The sequence below is a fragment of the Lampris incognitus genome, chromosome 9, assembly GCF_029633865.1.
Source record: "Lampris incognitus isolate fLamInc1 chromosome 9, fLamInc1.hap2, whole genome shotgun sequence".
NCBI classification, from domain to species: domain Eukaryota; kingdom Metazoa; phylum Chordata; class Actinopteri; order Lampriformes; family Lampridae; genus Lampris; species Lampris incognitus.
The window spans coordinates 26,252,583-26,276,030 of NC_079219.1; the positions used below are offsets into that span (position 1 = coordinate 26,252,583).

The 23,448-nt window shown below is 45.3% G+C and overlaps 1 protein-coding gene across 1 annotated transcript; it reads right to left on the reverse strand.

Annotated features, from left to right (window-relative positions):
• Positions 1-21,522: 21,522 nt before the first annotated feature.
• Positions 21,523-22,965, reverse strand: LOC130117961 (potassium voltage-gated channel subfamily S member 2-like). Its single transcript, XM_056286247.1, has one exon. It carries the CDS (start codon positions 22,963-22,965, stop codon positions 21,523-21,525), a length of 1,443 nt encoding a protein of 480 aa, XP_056142222.1.
• Between the last annotated feature and the right edge of the window lie 483 nt (positions 22,966-23,448).

Below are 23,448 nucleotides of genomic sequence, written 5' to 3' on the forward strand. Positions count from 1 at the left end.
CAACAATATTCGGCTTGTACTTGATATATTAGATTACACAGAGTTAGTTAATAGGGAAAGTTTTATCCTTTTCCTGGACTTTTACATAGCATTTGATTCCACTGAACATGAATTTATCTTTAAAATCCCCTAACAAATTTGGTTTTGGCAATTTTTTTTTTGCAGAACAATTATAACATTATACACTAATGGAAATAGTTCAATTAAATAGAAAAATGGCACATCTCCCAGATTTGAGTTAAAACATGGCAATCGTCAAGGCTGCCCTATCAGTCCTTATTTTTTTTACTATCCACCCAATTATTAGCTAATCATATCAAAGCCAGTGGCTTGAAAGGTATGTCATTTATAAACAGGGAAGTCATTATCAGCCAAGTGGCTGACGGCATTACCCTTTTCTTAAAGGACTCCTCTCAAATTCCTCTCGCTCTTGACATAATCCGGGTGTTTTCTAATGCTTCGGGTCTTCATTTAAATGTGATTAAGTGTGAATTAATGGCAGTCAAGAGCTGTGAGTTGCCCTCCATCTGTAATATTCCATTAAGGAGAGAGTCGCCTACCTGGGAATAGTCATAACAAAAAACCAGAAACATAGATGTGACTTGAACTTTATCCCGATTTTAGAGAGAACCAGGAAAAAAATTAATCGGTGGCTTCATAGAGACCTATCCTTAAAGGGTAGAACGTTACTCTCTAAAACAGAAGGAACGTACATCTAGGCTTACCTATGCTAGTATTTCCTTCTTCAGGTGTTGAAAAAAAATTGTAAAGAGATTGACCAGTTGCTTTACAACTTACTTTGGAAGTACAAAACTCATTATATTAAAAAGTTTGTCTTAATCATCTACCAGGACGTACTAAACTCATTATATTAAAAAGTCTGTCTTAATCATCTACCAACTATAATAACGGTGGCCTCCATTTTCTTGATTTTAGACACTAAACAACACATTCAATGTTAACTGGATTAGACAACAGTTAAAAGACCCTACCTTTGTTGGGAATTTGATTCTCATATGTTCTGTAATTTGGGTGGTCTGAAGTTTGTTTTACTTTGTAAAAGCAAACACGTTTGGCCTGGTCTCTTATTAACAATCACATTTTTTCTCCAAATACATGGAACAACAGGGATGTGTGTTACAAAAAGAAATCTTTATTTTTTGACAATTGGTTCAGGAATGATATCGTACGGGTCAGTCAACTTTTCAATAAGGAGGGAAAGCTTTTTGGTTACCAATAATTTCTTTGTCATTTCAAGGTCCCTGTAAGCCCTAAACTACTCTCTATTGTTTTTGATGCCATTCCATCTGGTGTTGTAATGCTCCATAAGGGTTATGCCTTTCCAGCTTTGGCTGTGACACCTTCACTCGATCCAGTTGATACACATATAGGAAAATTTTGTTTTCTACCAGCTTCCTGTAAAAATAATAACAATAAAAAAATCCGCACCTTATTCCAAACTGATTGTGTCTCTGTCCCATATGTAATTGCAACCTGTAATAAGCTGATTCAGGACTTATGTTGGGGAAAAAATATGGTCTCTTCCTTATAGATATCTACTGGTTAGCAAAGTTAAAGAAATTTCTTTTAAGATCATTCATTGCTGTTATCCTGTCAAGTCATTTTTAGTAAGATTCAAGAAGGATACTGATGTAAATTGCACTTTTTGTGTGTGACACGCACCCAGAGACTGTCTTCCATTTGTTTTGGACTTGTGAGCACATTCGGAGTCTGTGGCAAGGCATCTGTGATTTTATATTGGACTATATCTGTGATACTTCTCTTCTTTGCTTGAAGGATGTCTTGTTTGGTTTTACAAATTATAGAACAGAATTAGAAAATGAATATTGTGGTGAAGCCTGGCCTGAGTGGTTAAAATGTAGGTGGCAGACTCAAAACGTTCTATATCATAAAACGATTTATTTACAGGGTGTAGCTACATATGAACTGAACAAACTCAACTCCCATTAATTGAGCTTTAAAGTAACAAATAAATAAATAAAACTCAACTCACACCAATTTGAACATCTCGTGCACACATCCCCACCCTGACGTTTACAGCCTACTAACAACTCCAAAGCTGCTGCTTAAATACTCCTTGAAGCACCCGAGTCCATAGGCTGCACCACTGTGGCAAGGAAAGCCAACACCTGCTACCAGTTGAGATGATGGGATAAATGGCTGTGTTCTCACCCAATTTGTCACAAATATGTTCCGTGTAACCTCATCATATTGCTGGCCAAGTTTTATATCCATAAATGTAAGGTGTTAAAAAACTAAACCCTGTCTTTGTACCTTTAAACAGGCAGCAGAGTCCTGCATTAGAACATTATCTACGTCATGCAATAGAAAAGCTGTGAAAACCTTAAATTTGTGCCCCAAATTCAACATGTTAATATAATTTTAATAGATATGCATTTTTTTACGTTTTTTACTGCACCCCTTCATTTTTATAACTGGGTCAAACTTTGTTTGTATCCCCTGGCGCCGTATATTTGTTATTCCTTTTACTGTTACATGTATTTTGTATTGAAAAAAAAACTTGTCTGTCAAATGCGGAAGACAAAATGATAACCACTGAAATGCGAGTCTTAACATTAGATAAAATTAAATTGGGTTTAATTCGATGTTTGGTATGGATTGATTGTTCAGTATGATTCTTTTGGATGACATGGGTGCTCAGTCTTCTTCCTCCAAAACACCGAAATCGTGACCTGCATGTGAACGCTCTCTGCACATTCGGGATCACATCCGTTTTGAATGAAATGCTGGGATTTGCAGTATGAAAATGAACTAAGAAATTAAGGATAACTACTTTGAATACCAGCCTTCATTAACAATTCCAGTTTTATGACTAGAAGGGACGTACCTCGATGTAAAGTATGAAATGGTCACTAAATGTATTTCACATACCATCGCTATAACATGACCTTGCACTCTAACTGTAGTCAGATCGGTTTGTATTACATTGGTTTGTAAAAATATCCTGGCTTGTTTGTCTAAAGGTCCTTCTCAGCCCGAAAGATGTGTTCTCGTTTTAGCTGCAGCTGCAGTGTACCTATTCCTGGTTTTCAGTTTATTAGAGTACACCTCCGTACTCAACACAGCTGGCTGGGTGGCTAAACATGGCAAATGTTAAACCTGTTTACCCTGAGCATTTCTGAGCATTTTCAGAATTGAACTGATCAGTAAACTCATGGTCATAAATCAATGCCTTGTTTTTAATGTGAAGTAACTAACCCACACATAAGGCTGTCCCATAGTTTCCATGTCTGGGAAATGTGTATATACTTCCCATTTCTTTGATCCTGTGAAAATAAGGCATCTAGCGTTTCCTGGGGGAGAAAAAGGAAGATGTGTGAGCTAGATGCCCAGAGAAGTGAACTGTGCAGACAGAAGCAGTATATATTTTTGCCTCTGTGTGCTCATGTGTATGAGCAAGAGGGACAGGGAGAGAAGTAGGCCTCCGCTTCTTCCCTCCTATCAGGTCCAGAGGGGAAGATGAGCCAGGAGCCGCCGCGCGCACCTTATCAACTGTGACAGAATGTCATTAACTCAACAGCCTTTCAGAGGTCGTCTTTGTTGTGACGGGGGGCCTGGTGCCTGCACCAGACCCGGGGAAATAGATTCCTGGCTCTGAGAGAAGAAAATCCGATTCATGACTGAATGACAGAGTAAAGCCTGTCGCCCAGTCTGGGACGGAGTGTGTTTTCGAAAGAAATATCCACCATCCATCACCATCTGCACCGTGGTTTGAAGCCTGATGGTGACCTTATGAATGAATGCGTGAGAGTGGTCTCCTGCATCAGAGCATCAGGGGAAATTGTGTGTGTGTGTGTGTGTGTGTGTGTGTGTGTGTGTGTGTGTGTGTGTGTGTGTGTGTGTGTGTGTGTGTGTGTGTGTGTGTGTGTGTGTGTGTGTGTGTGTGTGTGTGTGTGTTTATTTTGAGTTACGAAAACCCTTCATGAAAGATTAATGAGTGCTTCCAAACGATGCGTCCATCCCCCGAGGCTGAGGGAGATGCATGGGAATGCAATCGTTTTCCTGAGTGATTGCGATGTGACATTTCGCTGAAAAAGCAATCGCCACCGTCTGTTTTGCCCAGTGAATGTCACCTCCTCATTTGGTGGCCTTGAGAGTGTGGGCGACGCCGGGATGGCTCCCCTCGCAAAGCATCTGTGGAGGTTCCCCAAGGCGGGTTGCTGAGGTTGAAGCTCAAAGGTCTCGGTGCTGTTGTCTCCACTCCGCTAACCTTGGCATAAGCCCCCAGCAGCGCCTGGGCTATAGGTGTCCACACAGTGCATCGCTGCACACGTGGATATGACTGGAATCTAGATGAGCTGTTTTCCAACACAAAACGCCTCATTGAAAAATCAGAACATGTATATGTAGATGTGCGCACACAGTTCACTGTGTGTGCGTGCGCGCGCACGCACGCACGCACGCACGCACGCACGCACGCACGCACGCACACACACACACACACACACATAAACAGGGATTGACATGCTTGCAGGCTCAAAATCAGAAATGCACGTGTGCACTCTGGTAGCCTATGTGGGGTCACTGGAGTGTTTTTACCCAATCCGAGTTGACATGCAGTCTAGACTAATAGATTGGGACTGTCTTGTGTGGACAAATTACTCTCTTTCCCTCCCTTGCCCCTTCCCTCAACCTCACTTCCTTACTTCTGATTATATTTGATGTGACAGTGCTTTTTTTCCCCTGGCATCCTGAATTTCAATGTTTCTTTCCTTGCATTGGCAAGGAAAGTATTGCCGTAAATTGAGATGATTGCAGCTACCCCGATCGTACGGCACAATTCCCCCCTGACAGAGTGGTTGATCAAAATGTTTTGCTTGGGTTCGCCATGATGTTAAATAGGCATCTGGTCCATAAATAACCGTATAAAACCACCTAAGCTGCCAGAAGAGTTCCACATTTTAAACTGTTGTCGTCTCTATGAGTCGTATAATAAGCGCAATACCCAGCGCTCGTTCACGCTCACGTTAGCAGGTATTTGGCTGTGAGAAGCTGTAATGACACTTAATGTAAAATCCTCGCGTCTATTTTTTGGTTGTACTCTCAGATCCAGAGCGCTCTTGCCTCCGGTGGGATAATGATGAACAAGAGGCAACATTACCCAGCTTGCTTCTCTTTCATCTGGTGTTGCTGAATCACCCAAATCCCCCTTGAAAGGCTCCCCGAGAAAGTGAATCCTATTAGTTTAGCAAAGGAATCGTTTTTCACTCTTCCAGCCCATCAATGTCACCACGACTTTCTCTCTCTCTCTCCCTCCCTCCCTCTCTATTCATCCATCCCTCTGACCCCCCATTCCTCCATCCTAAGTGCATCATATCCTTTGTTGTATTTACATACTCGTGGCGAGGCAGTGCTTCCCCCCCACACACACACACACCTCTTTCTAGCAGGGCTGTTCAATAGTTCAACATTACCGTTTATCGTCTTTCAGTGGTATTGTGTCGGGGGGAAATTAGGATGTTGTCATGCCATGATACATACTGTTATCTAAATTAATGATAGCACTTTATACTGCACACCTGTGGTCAAACTGTAAAAAAGCAAGCTTACAGAGGCTTCGAGTAGCTTATAATGATGCGATGAGAATACTGCTAAAAAGACCTGGATGGTGTAGTGCAAGTGAAATGTTTGTGGCTGCAGGTGTCAATACCTTCCAGGCTCTTCTAAGAAATCTCATGTGTAAATTTATTTGCCAGCTCAATGACTCTGATAATGCAATCATCAAGGGTTTAACTAATATAAGACTCAATGCCATACGCTACCAATCCTGCCAGTGGGAGCACTGGTATAGCTGCCTTCTTATAAGACACTGATTTGTTCCATTTATGTTATTTTATTGTGTTTACACTTTGTATTTTTTGGGGTTTGTCTTTTACCTATTTGTCTTTGTCTGTTATGGACCCTGAGTCTGCGATAAAGTTTTGCAATGAATTGAATTGATAGCAAGAATCTACCACCCAGAATTTTTTTACAAATTGAGGTATTTGAGGGAATATTTGAAAACTTGTTTTTGTTTGATATTATACTTCCATTATCAAACAGTTCAATGAGATGAACCTCAGGTGGATTCTTAAACATGGCATTTTTGCATATGTAAGCAGATATCGTGATATATATATCAACAGTGTGCTAAATTGTGATATTTTCCATTTGGCCCAGCACTACCTTCTAGGGTTTACATGGTATGAAGTACCAGAACAAAGATGTTTGTCCACCAGCATGCACATGCACTTGCCAGCAAATGCACTTACCTGGCACACTAGACAATCAAAAACATCTGGTGGTGAATTCAGGATTTGTATCATATCTCCTTTCTCTGGTGATTGATGCTCTTGGTTGATCAGTGCAGATACATACACAGTAAAAAGAAGGAACAACACAGCCTGTGGTGGCCAATAAGGGAGGTGTGACATGGTTCAGGCTCTTTGGCTGGAAAGAAACACCAAACAACAACAACAACAACAACAACAACAATAAAGCAGACAGTCTTTATTGTAAAGTACAGTCCTTTCAGAGCTCAGCACTCGGTCAAACTTGTCCCTTTGCAGAGACAACAGTATCAGTTGTGCACATGAAACAAAACATACATAAAAGAAGGTGTTGGCATAGCAGCATATGTACCAGGCCTCTCTCTCTATCTGCCCGCCGAAGCACATAAACTTACAGTGTGGAAGTTGTGAGAAAACAGAGATGGAACAACTTCTCTCTTTGACTATACCGGCGCGTGTCGTTTATTTATTTATTTATTTTTATGACCACACCCGCCCTAAACAAACATGGTGCTGCGTTACCATGGCTCCCCACTGAGCTCTAAAGTGAGCAAGTCAACTTAATAGGACAACAGGCTATGGTGAATTATGTCCATAATTCCATTAAGTGTCTACTACACATGTCCCCCCAGAACTCACCATAATAGGAAGAGTTAACGTGGCGGGGGTCGAATGACCTGGCCGGAATGGCTCTGCCGAACAGGAGTGGGGGCCTTAGGGACCCTGCAGAGGCATGGGGGTAGGGTGGGAGGTGGAGGAGTTTTGGGGGCCTTGTTGGGGTGTGGGGGTAGGTTAGGCCCTGTTTTTAATGTTAGGAGGGCACTGGGCCAGCCCAACAGGTCGGTCCAAGTCCAGGTGAGCGGTTTGAGGCGATACACAGAAATGCACGCTGGCTTGCCACGACGTTCATGACAAAGTGCTTGTTCCCGGTCTCCAGGATGTGGAACGGGTCACTGTAGGGAGGCTGCAGTGGTCCATGGTGGGCGTTGTGGTGGATGAAAACATATTCTGCTGACGGCACACTTGGAGTAATGTGAGACTGTAGGAGGCCATGTTGTGAGGTGGCATTGTTGCGTCAGCATTGTTGCATCAGCCAGAGTCGTCTTAGCGTCCACAAACACTGTGTCCCTCTCTGTGGACCAGTCCACAGTGTGTTTGGTGGCCTTGCCTTTCAGGGCCTCATACAGGAGTCGCATGGTTGAGCAGCTTGGGGGATAAAGCGATGGTAAAAGTTCACCATGCCAAGGAACTCTTGCAGGGACTTGACTGTGAGTGGTTGCAGGTTTTTCACAAAAGTGTCCACCTTTGATGGGAAGGAAAACAGCCTTGTCGTTGGTGACTCAGTGTCCAAGGAAGTCGATGGTGGTCAGCCCGAACTGGCACTTGGCTGGATTGACAATCGGTCCGTGCTGGTTGAACCGCTTGAAAAGTGTCCGAAGATGAGACAGGTGTTCCACTTTGGAGGTGCTGGCAAGGAGGCTGTCATCTAGATAGACGAAGATGAAAGGCAGGTCCTGTAGCACCGAATCCATTAGGCGCTGGAATGTCTGCACAGCATTCTTGAGGCCGAACGGCATGCGCAGGAACTTGAGCAGTTCAAATGGGGTGATCACCGCTGTTTTGGCGACATCCAGTGGGTGGACGGGCACCTGATGGTATCCACGGATGAGGTCCACTTTGGAAAAGATTACTTTTCCAGCCAGGTGGACGGAAAAGTCCTGGATGTGTGGGACTGGGTAGCGGTCTGGTGTCATTGCATTGTTGAGCCAGTGATAAGCTGTATGGGCGCCACTCGCCGCCAGACTTCGGGACGATGTGGGGGGGTGAAGCGCATGGGCTGTTGGAGTGGCAAATGATGCCAAGGGGCTCCATATTCTCAAACTCCTCCTTGGTGGCGGTGAGCTTGGCTGGGCTTAGGTGCTGAGTCCAAGCATAGACCGGTGGGCCAGTGGTGGTGATGTGGTGCTCCACTCTGTGCTTGGCAGTGGACGACGAGACATGGCCTGCGTGAGGACCGGGAACTCTACGAGAAGCCGTAAAAACTCGTCTGCGGCGGACAGCATCCTAGACAGTCTGATGGAGTCCGCTCCTCTGAGAGTGCACACATACAAACAGAAAGTGACAGCGTCGATCAAGCGGCAGTTTTTGACATCCACCAGCAGTCCATAGGCGCATAGGATAAACACGCTGAGGAGGGGGGGCATATCCGCAGGACAGTATGTCTACCGTCCGGAGATGGTGTCTTGGATGAACAGCAGCCTGCCAGTTCGGCCGAGGCACATGGCCACTGTGCATGCATATGCTTTGTCCATATAACAGCCACTACTGAGCACCGGCCACAGCATTTCCTGCCATGCTGAAACTGCATGGAGATCGGCACCTTTTTGCCTTCAGTCCAAACTTCATGTGGTAAAAACACAGGCCGTGGTCCTGCCGCCATTGAGGAGCTGATGCTGCGGCGGCGACTGTTGTTTCTCCAGGCAGTGGTGAAAATGCTTGGGTAGGAAAAAGCGCAACCACACAGTGCTGTTGACCAGCCAGGAAAAACTTATTTGCCTCCTCGGCCAGAGCATGGCAGTCAGTGATGGTGGTGTTGGCCAAAGCAGCCCGTACCTGAGAAGGCAGCTGTCGCAGAAACAGTTGGACAAAGAGGAAGTCAGGCTTGTGCTCCCCCAGGAGATCCAGCATCCTGTCCATGAGCTCAGACCGCTTACTGTCACTGAGGCCTTGTAGACAGAAGAGCCGACTGGCCCGCTCAGCGTCAGAAAATCCAAAAGTTTTCAACAGGTGAGCCTTGAGTGTCTTGTATTTATCCTGCTGCGGAGGATTTTTGAGGAGGCTCACCGCTCTGGTTGCTGCTGAACCCCCGAGGGCCAACACCACATAATAGTATTTTGCGGCCTCCATGCTGATTTCCAGCAACGCTTTTGTCTGGGCGAACTAAGCTGAGGCTGACGACTCCCAGAGCTCCGGCCGCTTGAGAGAAACCGCATTAGTCGTCATGTTCCTGAAGAGCTGTCTTTGGAAACGTCCAGCAGACGAATGTTGGGGTTACCAGAGTGGAAGTTATGAGAAAACAGAGACGAACAATTTCTCTTTGACTACACCAACGTGTGTGTCATTTATTATTGCTTTATTTATTTATTTATTTATTTCCACATCGCACCCTAAACAAACATGGTGCTCTTAAAGCGAGCACGTCAAAAGGCTATGGTGAATTCTGTCCATAAGTCCATTAAGTGTCCACTCCAACAGGTTAATGTGTCCACGTGCTACTCGTTGTCCAGATGAGCCACCCCTGATCCTGCCGGCCTCCAAAATAATGTGTGACCCATTCCCCGACCACAGGATGTATTTGTCCACATTTGATGGATCATGTTGTTCGCATGAAGAGTGTATTATTTGTCTATCTAATTTATATTGTTGCTAGTAAAGATAGTCCCCCCTCCCCCAATCGTTTGGGATGTAAATTCCTTATGTGGCTTCCAGAAATGTGCCCCAAGTCAAATACAATTACTTTGGCCGGGGGATTCTTTTGCTTATAATTAAGGTTTGTTAAGGGATTTTACTTCCTGAGAGATGAGAGACCAGCAGGTTTTCAAGCGGGAGGTATATGAATGATTTATTAAATGTGTTTAAATAAACACGAATATGGAAATCATGTTGTAGAATTATAACACTGGTAACGGGCTTATCGGAATTTGTTCCAGAGCCCTCTCATTGACTTTCATGGATAATTCATGAAATTCACCCCTACATAAATGTCTTGTTCACCAGAGACACTGGGATGCAGATTAAACCTTAAGGGCATCTCGTGCCCTCTGGCCATAAACTGTTGCTACAGATGAGGCCAGCTCTCGGACGGCATTCTTCCCAGACAGACACTCCACTCATTTTCAATCCCCACACATCTCAAAGAAACCACCACAACACAGTTCATGTGTTCCCGTACTGAATCTCTGTCAGGGTTTCTGGAAAATAGACAACAACCGCAATCAGCTTTTCCACCAGTACCTCTGCCGACAGCACAAAGTATGACCCCCCCCCCCTCCTCCAGCCCCCGCCCCCCCACCACCCCTACGGGTTTTCCGTCCTGGAAGGCTAAATGATGATTGAGGGCCTGGCGTGCGATTTAAAAGATGGGTTTTTTTTTAATTTAAAATTTTTTTTGAATTTCCTGGTCTAATTTACAATGATTTGAAGTTAATACACTTGTCTAATCAATGTGGGTCAGTTTTTCTCTCTCAGAAAGCTACTACCTTTCCCTCACTTGGATTGGCTTATATTGTATACTGTAAAAAGATGTTTTTTTTATCTTGAATTTTCCCTGGACAAGACAATGGATTAAAGGCATCAACAACCCCCCCACCCCTCCCCCCAGGTCAAAACTTTTAGATTTTGCAGTGTCAGTGGTGTATCACTGGAATAGATCAAATCACCCTGAAATGTCCCACAGACCTCCTTGAGGTCGGTTATCTCGGCTTTGTGCTTTGACCGAGATTACAACACCTCTTCATTATGGTGTGTCTCTGGGACATACTGTTCAACAGCATCGGGTATTAAACTGACATGGCTCCATCTCACAGAGATTATATGACTACGAGACTGTGACAAACAGCTAATTAGAGTAAGAAAAAAATCAATAAACGGTAAAAATTAAGGTGTTTAGTAAAATAGTTTGGATTTTGACAGTCACGGGTATTTCAGGGAATGCGCTACAGAAAAAGAAAAAGAAATAGGTCCTCCTGACTGCTTGCATATAGTGCAAGGTGGTCACTATGCAACAGCTTATTTCATTTATCTCTTTTTTCCCCTCACAGATTGATTTCATCGTGTGGCTGTTTACTTATATCAATTCATATGTTGCAATTTATTGTGCAATCGCCGAAAAATTGTCCAGCATCAGTATGATGACTTTGACAATTGCTTGTAGGCTTGAATTTTTTGTTAGGTGGAGGTGTGTCACTGGGCGTCAATGGCTCTGGAGGGAGGCTTCTCCCTCACATGCGGAGTGACACTGAATTGTGTAAAGGAATTCGACGTCAACACCGTTGCATACGGTTATCATGCCACGGCTAACAACCAATCAGATTGTTTGATTTGAACTATTCCTTATATAAAGTCAAAGTTGTCATATTTGCCTGTTGATCCATTGACTATTTCCTCTTTGAGAGACCCACAAACAGCAACTGAGATGCTAAATTTGTGTGTGTGTGTGTGGGGGGGGGTGATCCATAAAACTAAATGCTATGTGCAGCCATTTGTCAAGGACATTTTGTGATAAAGAGTAACTTTAATTTTCTTGTTGTGGATGGCTCTGGCCTGGATAAGGCAGGCTGGTTATTGTACTTTTGTTGTATTTGTTCTTTTTTAGTTTACACATGACATTGTCTACGCTAGCTGACATGACAGCAGCCAACTTAATATAGCACTGTAGTCAAGGGGCTTAACATATTTTTCGACAGCTTGACCACATTATATTGTCTCTTAATATTTAATAACATAACGTTACATTGTGAATACTTGTGTTAAATAGATAACTACTGCTGACCGTAGCAACAGGTTCGCAGCACCATGTGTACTTATATCTTGCAGTCTGAATTCAGTGGCGGGCAATATGAATGAATGACTCATGTTTCATGATTTGAAATCATTTATACAATTGATTTTAAATCAACTCTCTAACAATGAACACAGCCTAAATCTTTCATCGAGTCATCTTTAATATTTCATTAGTCTCTAATCCTTCTTGCCCAAAGTTAGCTGCATAATTTACCAGCTCAGACTTTCATCTTGAGTACGTGCATATTAATCACTATTAAATAAGAATGACCGTCGATTTGAGAGGGCTTTAAATCACCCTCAGGCTCGCTCCAGCAGACGATCCCGACAATCAATCAAGAACAGCAACCATGCTAATCAATATTTATCAAGACCAATATTTCTTTGTTACACTTTCTACCTTGGACCAGTCATGGCGTCAACCAGATGCCAGCTGGAGCGACATTTAAGGCCGCTGTCTACTCGGCTAATGAAAGAGAGCCAGGCCAAGGCTTAGTGAGTTTCCATTACCGCACTTTCGCCGAGACAGTGCCGTCCCTCCGGAGCGGCTTCTGCATTCTGCCTGGCCAGTGCAATGTAAACACCTGGCGGATTTCAGAGGCAATTAGGTACACAGGACAAGGCACAGCGCTGCAATTATTACAAATTAGGCTACTATCACCATTCCACGGTGCTAGTGGGTGACGGATGTAGCCTTTAGTATGAAGTGAGTTTGGCAGGGGGAGTGAGGGGATGGGGTGTGCAAGTCTGCGTACATGCTGGAAAAAGAGAGTAGCCCTAATTATGTTGATATTTTTCTGACAGCTCGTCCCACATTGTGCAGACAAAGCCTTTGCCCATGCGACCGTGAGGTAAAAGTCTTACATTTGGAAAGAATCCCCCACCTAACTCTTCCCATTCCGAAGCGTTGCTCTTTTTAAAGGGAAACAGCTGCAGATCATCAGGAGTTTCGGGGAGAGTCTACCTTGGCAGTACGGATGACGGCGTCCGATCGGGCTCAGGTGGAATATTAGCGAGGCTCTCAGACAGAACCCCGCTCTGCCTATTACAAATCAAACCGGCTGCACCAATATCCCTGGCAGCTCCTGGCAGGAAATCAACCTTAGAGAAAAGTCGTAACACACATTCTGCGTGCACACTTTGAAGTTTGGTAAATGTCTGATTGGGTCCCCTGGCAAATTCTGTGTTTGCCTGGCTTTGTTCTGGACTTAGCCCCCAGACGTAACAATGGATCCAGTCTATGTCTGTCTGAGTTAGTGCATCACTTGTGGGAGTAGAGATGTCATCATAATACTCATAGTTCAACAACTGTTAGTGTGTGTGGGTGTGCGTGCGCGCGCACGCCAGTGCTTATGCGTGTAATTCAGCGGGAAGGACCTGTGTGCAAACCCTACTCTTTGTGTGTTTGGGTGAGGTACGGTGGGAGTGTGAAGGAGGTTACAGGGTTTGTGTATATACGCGCGTATTGCGGTAACACAGGTCGGGACACTGGGAACGTTGCCTCCTTGTTTGTAGTGTAGTGGAAGCTCAGTAACAGTAGTCGCAGCAGTGGTGGTGTTGTCGTAGTGTTAGTGGCAGATCCTCCATCTCTTTTGGTGGAAGATCCTCCATCTCTTCTGGGTAGCTAGTGAGGGATACGGGGACGGCTCATACTCAGGAAACGCCGTCTGGCTCTCAGCCGTCATGAAGTGGCGGATGTCGGCTTGTGTTTCAGCCCGGACCGCCGAATAGCTACAGGACGCCGCTGCTGAGACAACTCCTGGGAGTGAGACAGCTGTCAGGTGAGAGGGTTGGCCGCAGCGTCTGTTGTTGTACTGTGTTGTTGTACCGTGAAGAGAGTGGGTGAGGTGGGGTTTTTTTTTAAACCACTTCTTGGCCCTCGGCATCACTCACACGAAAGACGAGGACGGCTGAAGTTGGTGGTGGCCGAATGACTGAAAGTTGGTTTTAGCTTAGACAGCTGCTCAAGCGCCGGGAACAGCTGACAAATTGAGCTCAAAAAGCAAACCGAATTGTCTTCGGTGAACACGCTGGCTCGCCTGTCACGATCATTTTGACCTCCTCTGAGCCAGTTTGTTAACATAGAGTCTGATCTAGAGCCTCAGACCAGTTCTAGTGTTCCAGTTAAATGTGTCATGGATAGGGGGGCGTCTGGGTAGCGTAGCGGTCTACTCCGTTGCTTGCCAACACGGGGATCTCCGGTTCGAATCCCCATGTTACTTCCGGCTTGGTCGGGCGTCCCTACAGACACAGTTGGCCGTGTCTGCGGGTGGGAAGTCGGATGTGTCCTGGTCGCCGCACTAGCGCCTCCCCTGGTCGGTCAGGGCGCCTGTTCAGGGGGGCCTGGGGAGAATTGCGTGATCCTCCCACGCGCTACGTCCCCCTGGCGAAACTCCTCACTGTCAGGTGAAAAGAAGCGGCTGGCGACTCCACATGTATCGGAGGAGACATGTGGTAGCCTGCAACCCTCCCCGGCTCAGCAGAGGGGGTGGAGCTGCGACCGGGACGGCTCGGAAGAGTGGGGTAATTGGCCAAGTGCAATTGGGAAGAAAAGAGAGAGGGGGGGATGTGTCAAGAATACATGCTTAAATGCATTTTTTGGGGGGGTGGGGTTGCTTTTACTTCGGATGCCTCTATGCCATCCAGATAGTAATACAACCGTTAAAATACACCATTAAGCTTCTTGGTGAATGAGTTAAAAAGTCACGATTTTAATGATTTTATCCTGTTTAAGTGACGGTTTCCAATGTACATTTTAGAATGCCGTTCTGGACAAACCATTCGGTATAATTCTGGGTGCATCATATGGTAATGTAGGTCCCAAAGCATCCATCTCCCTCTTGATTCACTCAGTGGTGCTGAATGGAGGCGTGCACGAGTAGAGGGCGTAGTAACGGACGGGTATGTGTTCTGCTCAGGCCTCTCAGAGGTCTTTGAAGTTCAAATGCCTCTGGGTTTTCTCTTTGAAAGGCTCCATCGCCAGCTTAACCTTTGGCTGGTTTTTGTTGCTTTTTCCTCTCCTCAAATCATTGCATGATTGTAACACATCTGAAATCAGTTTTTCTTTTGGTTAATAGCTCGAACTTTTTTGGGGGGGGGGGCGGGGTCATTCAACAATTCTGTAATATTCCTCAGCTGCAGAAAATCACCCACTAAAAGCCACACATACATACATACATACATACATACATACCACTGCATCTTTCGTATCCCAGTCAGAGAACAAATGCACTTCTAGGAGTCTGAAGATGGTAAAAATAGCACAAAACCCACGTGTGGTGAAATAAGGACGTTAAAAAAGACTTTCTCCAATCCTCTTTCCCCTCCGAGGCACGCCATCTTTCCACTGGCGGCATCAAGGAAAGGAACATTTTAACCTCCCGTCGTCGTCGTTCTGCTGGATCTGTAGGTGATAATTAGCTATGCCATGCTCTGTGTAATGAGGCCACGATTATTTCTGTACGCGCTCGCCGTATCAGACATGGTGCAGAGGCAGGAAAGGGGGAGAGAAAGGAGAAGAAAAAAATGTACACTGGAAAGATTCATTCTTCCCACACTGTTTAAAGCCGAGTAATAGTAGCAGATGGTGATGTGCAACAGCACGGCACGCCTGCTTAGTAACAGAGTTTCAGACCGCCAAATCAGAGCAGACTGGAGACTGGGGATGATGCCGCTGCAAGTTTGATTAGGTTCACGATCAGACATGCAGTCTGGTTCAGTTGTACACACTCTCTCTCTCTCTGTCTGCCCCCCCCCTCTCTCGCTCTCTCACTCACACACGGTCAAAGAAAAATAAATTAACCTTCAGGCATTCAGATACACACGAACAGCATGTCATGTACTGAAACAAAGGCACACGCGCGCGCACACCCACACACAGAGTCAAAGAAAGATGAATTGACGCGAAAGGCGTTCGGATACACACAGGGTGTCTCTCATACACACAAACAAACATGTACATACATATATAGTAAATTCCGGGGGGCAGTCGGGAACCGCCGCTGCCGCGACGCGAACCCGGGTCTCCCGCACCACAGGCGACTACGTTAACCAGTCGACTAAAGGGCCCGATCTGTTAGCCAAGGGCTAGCGAGTCTAGTCATTTTTGATCGTTACACATACATACATACATACATACGTACGTACATACATACGTACATACATACATACGTACGTACGTAAGTGCATACATACATACATACATACATACATACATACATACATACATACATACATACATACATACATACACTACCGTTCAAAAGTTTGGGATCACCCAAACAATTTCGTGTTTTCCATGAAAAGTCACACTTATTCACCACCATATGTTGTGAAATGAATAGAAAATAGAGTCAAGACATTGACAAGGTTAGAAATAATGATTTGTATTTGAAATAAGATTTTTTTTACATCAAACTTTGCTTTCGTCAAAGAATCCTCCATTTGCAGCAATTACAGCATTGCAGACCTTTGGCATTCTAGCTGTTAATTTGTTGAGGTAATCTGGAGAAATTGCACCCCACGCTTCCCGAAGCAGCTCCCACAAGTTGGATTGGTTGGATGGGCACTTCTTTGAGCAGATTGAGTTTCTGGAGCATCACATTTGTGGGGTCAATTAAATGCTCAAAATGGCCAGAAAAAGAGAACTTTCATCTGAAACTCGACAGTCTATTCTTGTTCTTAGAAATGAAGGCTATTCCATGCGAGAAATTGCTAAGAAATTGAAGATTTCCTACACCGGTGTGTACTACTCCCTTCAGAGGACAGCACAAACAGGCTCTAACCAGAGTAGAAAAAGAAGTGGGAGGCCGCGTTGCACAACTGAGCAAGAAGATAAGTACATTAGAGTCTCTAGTTTGAGAAACAGACGCCTCACAGGTCCCCAACTGGCATCTTCATTAAATAGTACCTGTTAGAGCCTGTTTGTGCTGTCCTCTGAAGGGAGTAGTACACACCGGTGTAGGAAATCTTCAATTTCTTAGCAATTTCTCGCATGGAATAGCCTTCATTTCTAAGAACAAGAATAGACTGTCGAGTTTCAGATGAAAGTTCTCTTTTTCTGGCCATTTTGAGCGTTTAATTGACCCCACAAATGTGATGCTCCAGAAACTCAATCTGCTCAAAGAAGTGCCCATCCAACCAATCCAACTTGTGGGAGCTGCTTCTGGAAGCGTGGGGTGCAATTTCTCCAGATTACCTCAACAAATTAACAGCTAGAATGCCAAAGGTCTGCAATGCTGTAATTGCTGCAAATGGAGGATTCTTTGACGAAAGCAAAGTTTGATGTAAAAAAAATCTTATTTCAAATACAAATCATTATTTCTAACCTTGTCAATGTCTTGACTCTATTTTCTATTCATTTCACAACATATGGTGGTGAATAAGTGTGACTTTTCATGGAAAACACGAAATTGTTTGGGTGATCCCAAACTTTTGAACGGTAGTGTACATACATACATACATACATACATACATACATACGTGCATACACACTAAGTAAGTTCAAAATGGGAACATTTAGTCTCTATTGTCTAAGAAGAAACTCAGACTATCATATGCGTTACATGTTTTTTCCTCTCTCTCCATCTGCCTCTTCGTACTCTCTTGTCACCCCCCCCCCCATCTGCTAATTATAAGTACTAAGACACTTCAATACACTCGGCGGTATAGCCAAACTTAATGTGGTTGAAAGAAATCCTGGGTGGGGGCTTCAAGCTGTGGTGGTTGCTGGTATGAAGCAGGAAAGCAGGCATTTGCCAGCGCCTTTCTTCTAATGACCTGACTGACTAGCCGCCATCTGTGTTCAGCTCCTTGCCAGGCGGGACCAGGCCTTTCTTTACATCGATCACCACAGTCAGTGGGTAATGATGCCGGTGCGCCATGGGGAGGCAGCGGAGGGGCCAGACATCTCCATCTTCCTCTTCGGAAGGCATACTGACCTACACGCGCGCGCGCGCGCGCACACACACACACACATACACACAAACACACACACACACACACACACAAAGGATATGTGTCCTCTCCATTGCTGTTAATTTTCTGGACTTTTCCACCGTGTCGCCTTCTCACGTGTTTAAGGGCCGACGCAGTTTGGATTTGTGTGTTGAAACTAGCTGCACTATTGTGTTCTGTGCTTATTGTTCTCGTTCAAAAAAGGGAAGCATCGTTGGCTGTCCCTTTCGTTGCGCCCTCGTTGGGATGGTAAATTCCCCCCCCCCCCCCCACTGTCACACTGAATTCATGTGCTACTTTCTGTGCTAGTTAGGAACGGCAGTGGTTTGGACTGTCTCCCCATGGAAATGCCTTTAAAGATTTACAAGTCAACAAGATATGTTGCAAATAACTGGCCTATCAGCGTGAAGACGATCTCAGGTGGACATCCCATAAATGGTTGAGATAACAACCAGTAAAAATGAGAGGGCCCCCCTTTTTTCTCCCCAATTGTACTTGGCCAATTACCCAGACTACCACCCACTTCCTCCGATACATTTAGAGTCGCCAGCCGCTTCTTTTCACCTGACAGTGAGGAGTTTCACCAGGGGGACGTGGCGCGTGGGGGGATCACGCAATTCCGCCTCCTCCCCTGAACAGGCGCACCGACCGACCGACCGACCAGAGGAGGCGCCAGTGCAGCAACCAGGACACATACTCACATCCGGCCTCCCACTCGCAGACACGACCAATTGTGTCTGTAGGGACGTCCGACCAAACCGGAGGTAACACCGGGATTTGAACCGGAGATCCCCGTGCTCGTGGGCAAAGAATAGACCGCTCTGCTACCCGGACACCCTAAATGAGAATTGTTTCATACCAACATGAACCTGTGAATGGTCCCGATTGGGGTTGCCTCTGTAATTTTCCCCATCACTCTTTCTCTGTGCCCTTTTACTCTCACAATCTAACTGCTCTAAACAAATCCGCTTCTTTCTTTTTTTCAGAGAAAATATGAGCTTTGCAGAAAATACTTCTTTAATTTAGTGTCATGAATCCTTTTACAGGTTTTAATCCTTGGTTTTATTCGCCTAAACCAACAGCTTTGGGGACCGTAATCACCGACGACTCGCTGCATGGCCGTTTGTAGACATTATTCTGGTGAAAATGAAGTGAAAATAATCCCTTATTAAATGGGGCATATTATTTTTTATTGTCAAAGACATCAAGATATGCGCAAGTGTGTGAATGATTTGTAACAATTTGTAACTGTTATTTGATTTGCAAAGTGTCAGTTGCATCTTAGACATATATCCTCTGGTAATTATTTTTGAAAGGGACTCATGTCGGGAACTACATTCAAATAAAACTACTCTTGTCTAGTAAACTAACATTAATGTGACCATGTGTGTCGAAATATGAGGTGGAAGAAGGATTGATTTTCTTTTCAAGTTGCAGCTTCTTATGTCAAATGTCTCTTTATAGTTTGGGACTGAACTCAACGCCCCTAAACATTTTGCAGTGTAATACCTGAGGCCTACACTGCAACCAGCAAGTTAGACGCTGTTGACGAAGACAGAGGAGAGGTGCGGGGGTCTCAGCAGAAGAACAAAAGTCAAGCCAACCCCGAGCACTTTGAAATCGAATGGAATTGAAAGGATAATACCCATAATGCTCATGTTATTTTAGCTGGTAGTCAGGAATGTATATAGGTTCCCAGAGTCCTAAGTTCCCAAGGTCCTATGTTCCCATGGTGCTTTGTCCCATGGTGCTAAGTTCCCATGGTGCTAAGTTCTCATTGTACTAAGTTTCCAGGGCCCTTTGTTCCCAATGTTCCATGTTCCCAGGGTACTACATTCCCAGGTCCTAAATTCCCAATATTCTATGTTCCCGAGGTCCTATTTTCTCGGGGTACTATGTTCCCAGGATCCCAAGTTCCCAGGATCCCAAGTTCCCAGGATCCTAAGTTCCTAGGGTCCTGTGTTCCCAGGGTCCTATATTCCCTAGTTCAATATTATGTTAACACACATGGACTCCTTCAAATTAACTCACATCCCCCAAATTCATTGAACTTGCCTAAACCTAAGCTAAACTAAGCTAACCTAAGCTGGGCTAAACTAAGCTAAGCTAACCTAACCTTAACCAATAGCTAACCACAACCTAACCACAACCTCAACCTAACCACAACCTCCACCTAACCCTAACCTTAACCTAACACTTACCTTAACTGATAACTAACCCTCAACCTCAACCACCACAACTTAACCTGGAAACATAGAACTCTGGAGCGATAGGACCCTTTGTCATGTTCCCATTGTAAATCTGGGGAACATTGGACCCTGGGAATATAAGAATGACTCAGTCTACAGTAGGAGATAACTCTGCTTTACATGTATTAGGTTGTCACGGACGACCAATACAAGCAGGCCAGAGAGCGGAAAAAAAATTAAAATTTACCACCACAGAGAGAAAATTGCTACTTGCTGTGTGTTGACCATAATTGTGCTGCATGGCCAACTACAAACAACCACCTTTCGTCTGTTACGAGGACAGCATTTTCCAAACAACCGCTTCCAGGGGCTGGACGCAATTACAGACCAGCGACTATGTAAAATGTTCAGCCTGTGTCAATAGTCAACATTCATATGTGTTTTTTAATAAGAGTTTCTTTTCGATGGGAGTGGTTCAGATGCTATTTGCCAAAACATTTTAATACAGTTCCCATGTAGGCAACTATCCATTGTCGTGGTTGTCATTTAAAGGCAAAGCACCTGCCAGTAAAGATCGTTGATTGATCACAAGCACCTGTCGTTTGCCTGCTAATGTGGTTGTGTCACTAAAAAAAGCAAATGTCATATTGAGTATAAATGTATTGGATATGACAGCTAGGAGTCGTTATCACCATGCTTGTCAAACAACATTGGATGACGTGTCATTCATTAACGTATGTCCCATGCTTTCTCCTCAAGCTTACAAATGTGTGTGTTATCTCAATCAGTATGAAAGGCCTAGGCAGACAATAACACCCTCGTTACTTTACATAAGTTTCGAGTGCTGTACTGTGGTGTTTGCAAGCCTTCCCGCTCACTGCACAGCAAATAAAGGAGAATGGGCGTTTTATATTTCTTCTTTTAATACACTTTGCTTCCACCACATATCTGGAGTCATCTTGTTTGCAACACCACATTAAAACATCAACACTCTTTCGTAAGGGATACCGTTAAAGTTACTTCAGACATATTTTATCACAACAAGTAAAGTTGAAAAGCAGACTCCGCTCGCTTCATAACGACATGAGACACAGCCTATGGTTGTAAACGACTTCTGAATTCTCCTTCTTTTCTAGGCAATCAAACCTTTATTTTCTCTTTCCGAACAATTGGCCGACAGCTGATGGAGAGGCCATATAATGCACAGTGGAATGCTATATATATATATTTATATATATATATAGGTTTAACACGTTTGCTCACGTTCCGATTGTGACTGACACATATGTTAACGAGTTATTGCACTGAGCTACAGAGAGGCGGGCAGTCAGACATCACTTGGAAGGAAACGGGCACGGTCGTGCTTTCGCAGCCAGACATTTCAGCACCCCGGACAGCTCCTCATGCAGCATCGTACCCCAGTGACCGAACACTTCACAAACCTTTCCTCAGCAGGTGTCCTCAAACTCTCTCTATACGGTGTCTGCCGACTATTAGTCAACTTCTCAGTGTATCGATTCATTTAGACTGTGTTCACTTGGTGAGCTCCGGCTCATATTGGACAAGCTCGCCATAAGGGATTTGACTTTGTGCGCGTAATAGTTCCTCAGGTTGACCGACGGCACTTCTTTTATTCCCTCATCGAAATCGCAGCTTCTCATGACAATTTCCAGCTGCTTTTGTCTTTTGTAGAAGAGGGAGAACTTGTTGAAAATGAGCGTGATGGGCAGCACGACCACTAGGATCCCAGCCAGGATGCACGCCGAGGCGGTTAGCTTGCCTGCTATGGACACCGGCACCACGTCACCGTAACCGACCGTGGTCATGCTTACGGTGGCCCACCACCAGCAGGCGGGGATGGTAGAAAGATCTTCACTGTCCTCTTTCTCCACGGTGTAGGCCATCACGGAGAAGAAGGACACCCCGACGGCGAGATAGAGGAGCAGCAGACCCACTTCCTTGTAGCTGTTCTTGAGGGTTGCCCCGAGAGAGCGCAGCCCCGTGGAGTGACGGGCGAGCTTAAGGATGCGGAAAATTCTCATAAGCCTCAGCACTTGTGCCACACGCCCCAAATTGGCCAGCGCGGGACTGCTCTCCACCACCAGGTTGATGATGAGTGTCAAGTAAAACGGAAGGATGGACACCAGGTCAATTACGTTTAACGGGTGTTCGAAGAAATGGAGCAGGTCTGGCGCCACGAGGAACCGGGCCACCAACTCAAACGTGAACCAGCCGATGCCGAAGTGTTCTACCGTCTCGAACCGGGGGTCTTCTGTAGGTTCCCCATCGCTGTCCAGCAAGCTGTACTCGCTCATGCTGTTCATACACATGGTGGCAATAGAGCCCAGAACGACCAGGATAGAGAGGATGCTTATGATGCGGCTGGCCACCGAGTACCCGGGGTTGTCCAGCATCAGCCACAAGCGTCTCCGTGCGCTCCCCAGGAGCTGCTTGTCAAACTTGGTGGCGTCATTGTAGAACTCTAAAAGCTCGTCGAAAGACGAGGTGGTGCTTCCCTCGTCGCTCTTGTCATCCCAGTCGTCTTGTTCCGGGCTAATTTTCCGGCAGTGGTACGCGTTACTGCAACAGGAGTCGATGAAGAACTCGTTGATGCCCCAGTACTCAATCTCCTGGCTGAAGGAGAAAATGCACAGCTCAGCCATGACGTGCAGCCGCCCCGTGTTGTAGAAATTCAACACGTAGGGGAACAGAGCGGGGTTCCTGTCGAAGTAGAACTCCTTCTCGGTGTCGTCGTAGTCGTCACAGAGCTCCAGTATGGACTCTTTGGACTGGCAGTGGAGCAGACGGGCCAGCCTTGTCTCTGGGAATCGGGAGAGCATGTTGGAAAGGAGTCTCTTCTTGAAGCCACCCACGTTGATGCGGATCGTTGATGCATTATCCTCAAAGTAATGTCCGCCGCCCAGCTCCCCCAGGCTCTGACCTGTCATGTCTGCAAAGAGGAAGAGGAGGGTCGTTAACCCCCCCCCTAAATCAAACCACGTGCACATGCACATAAACAGACAACTGGGTCACTTTAAGCATCATGTAACTTGAAAGATGGCACACACCGGTGCTGCTGGACCCATGGTGGTTCCGGTCGACTCCCGCATATTTGTATACAACTGGCACAGTCAAACAATCGGGCTAACCTCAAGGATATCATGCAGCCTACGTTAGTCATCTAACCTCCACCGACAAATGTGAAGTTAAAGGAAATCTAAAAATCCGTTAATACTCCGAAGATGAAAGGCATTAGGAGAGAAAGAAAGAAACTTACTTTATGACGCACGCCGTTAACCGCAGCCTACTTCTGCACAAAGCCTTCGCATGTCAGTCAAACGCGACAAGATGAAGGCATGTTGTGTGGACGCTGCGTGGCTCAGACCGGCTGGGGGAGAAGCGCGCGTCCTGACGGCGGCGAGTCCGAGCAG

Excerpts from the sequence above, each read along its gene's own strand:
- LOC130117961 (XM_056286247.1), bottom strand. The coding sequence starts at position 22,965 with ATGACAGGTCAGAGCCTGGGGGAGCTGGGCGGCGGACATTACTTTGAG.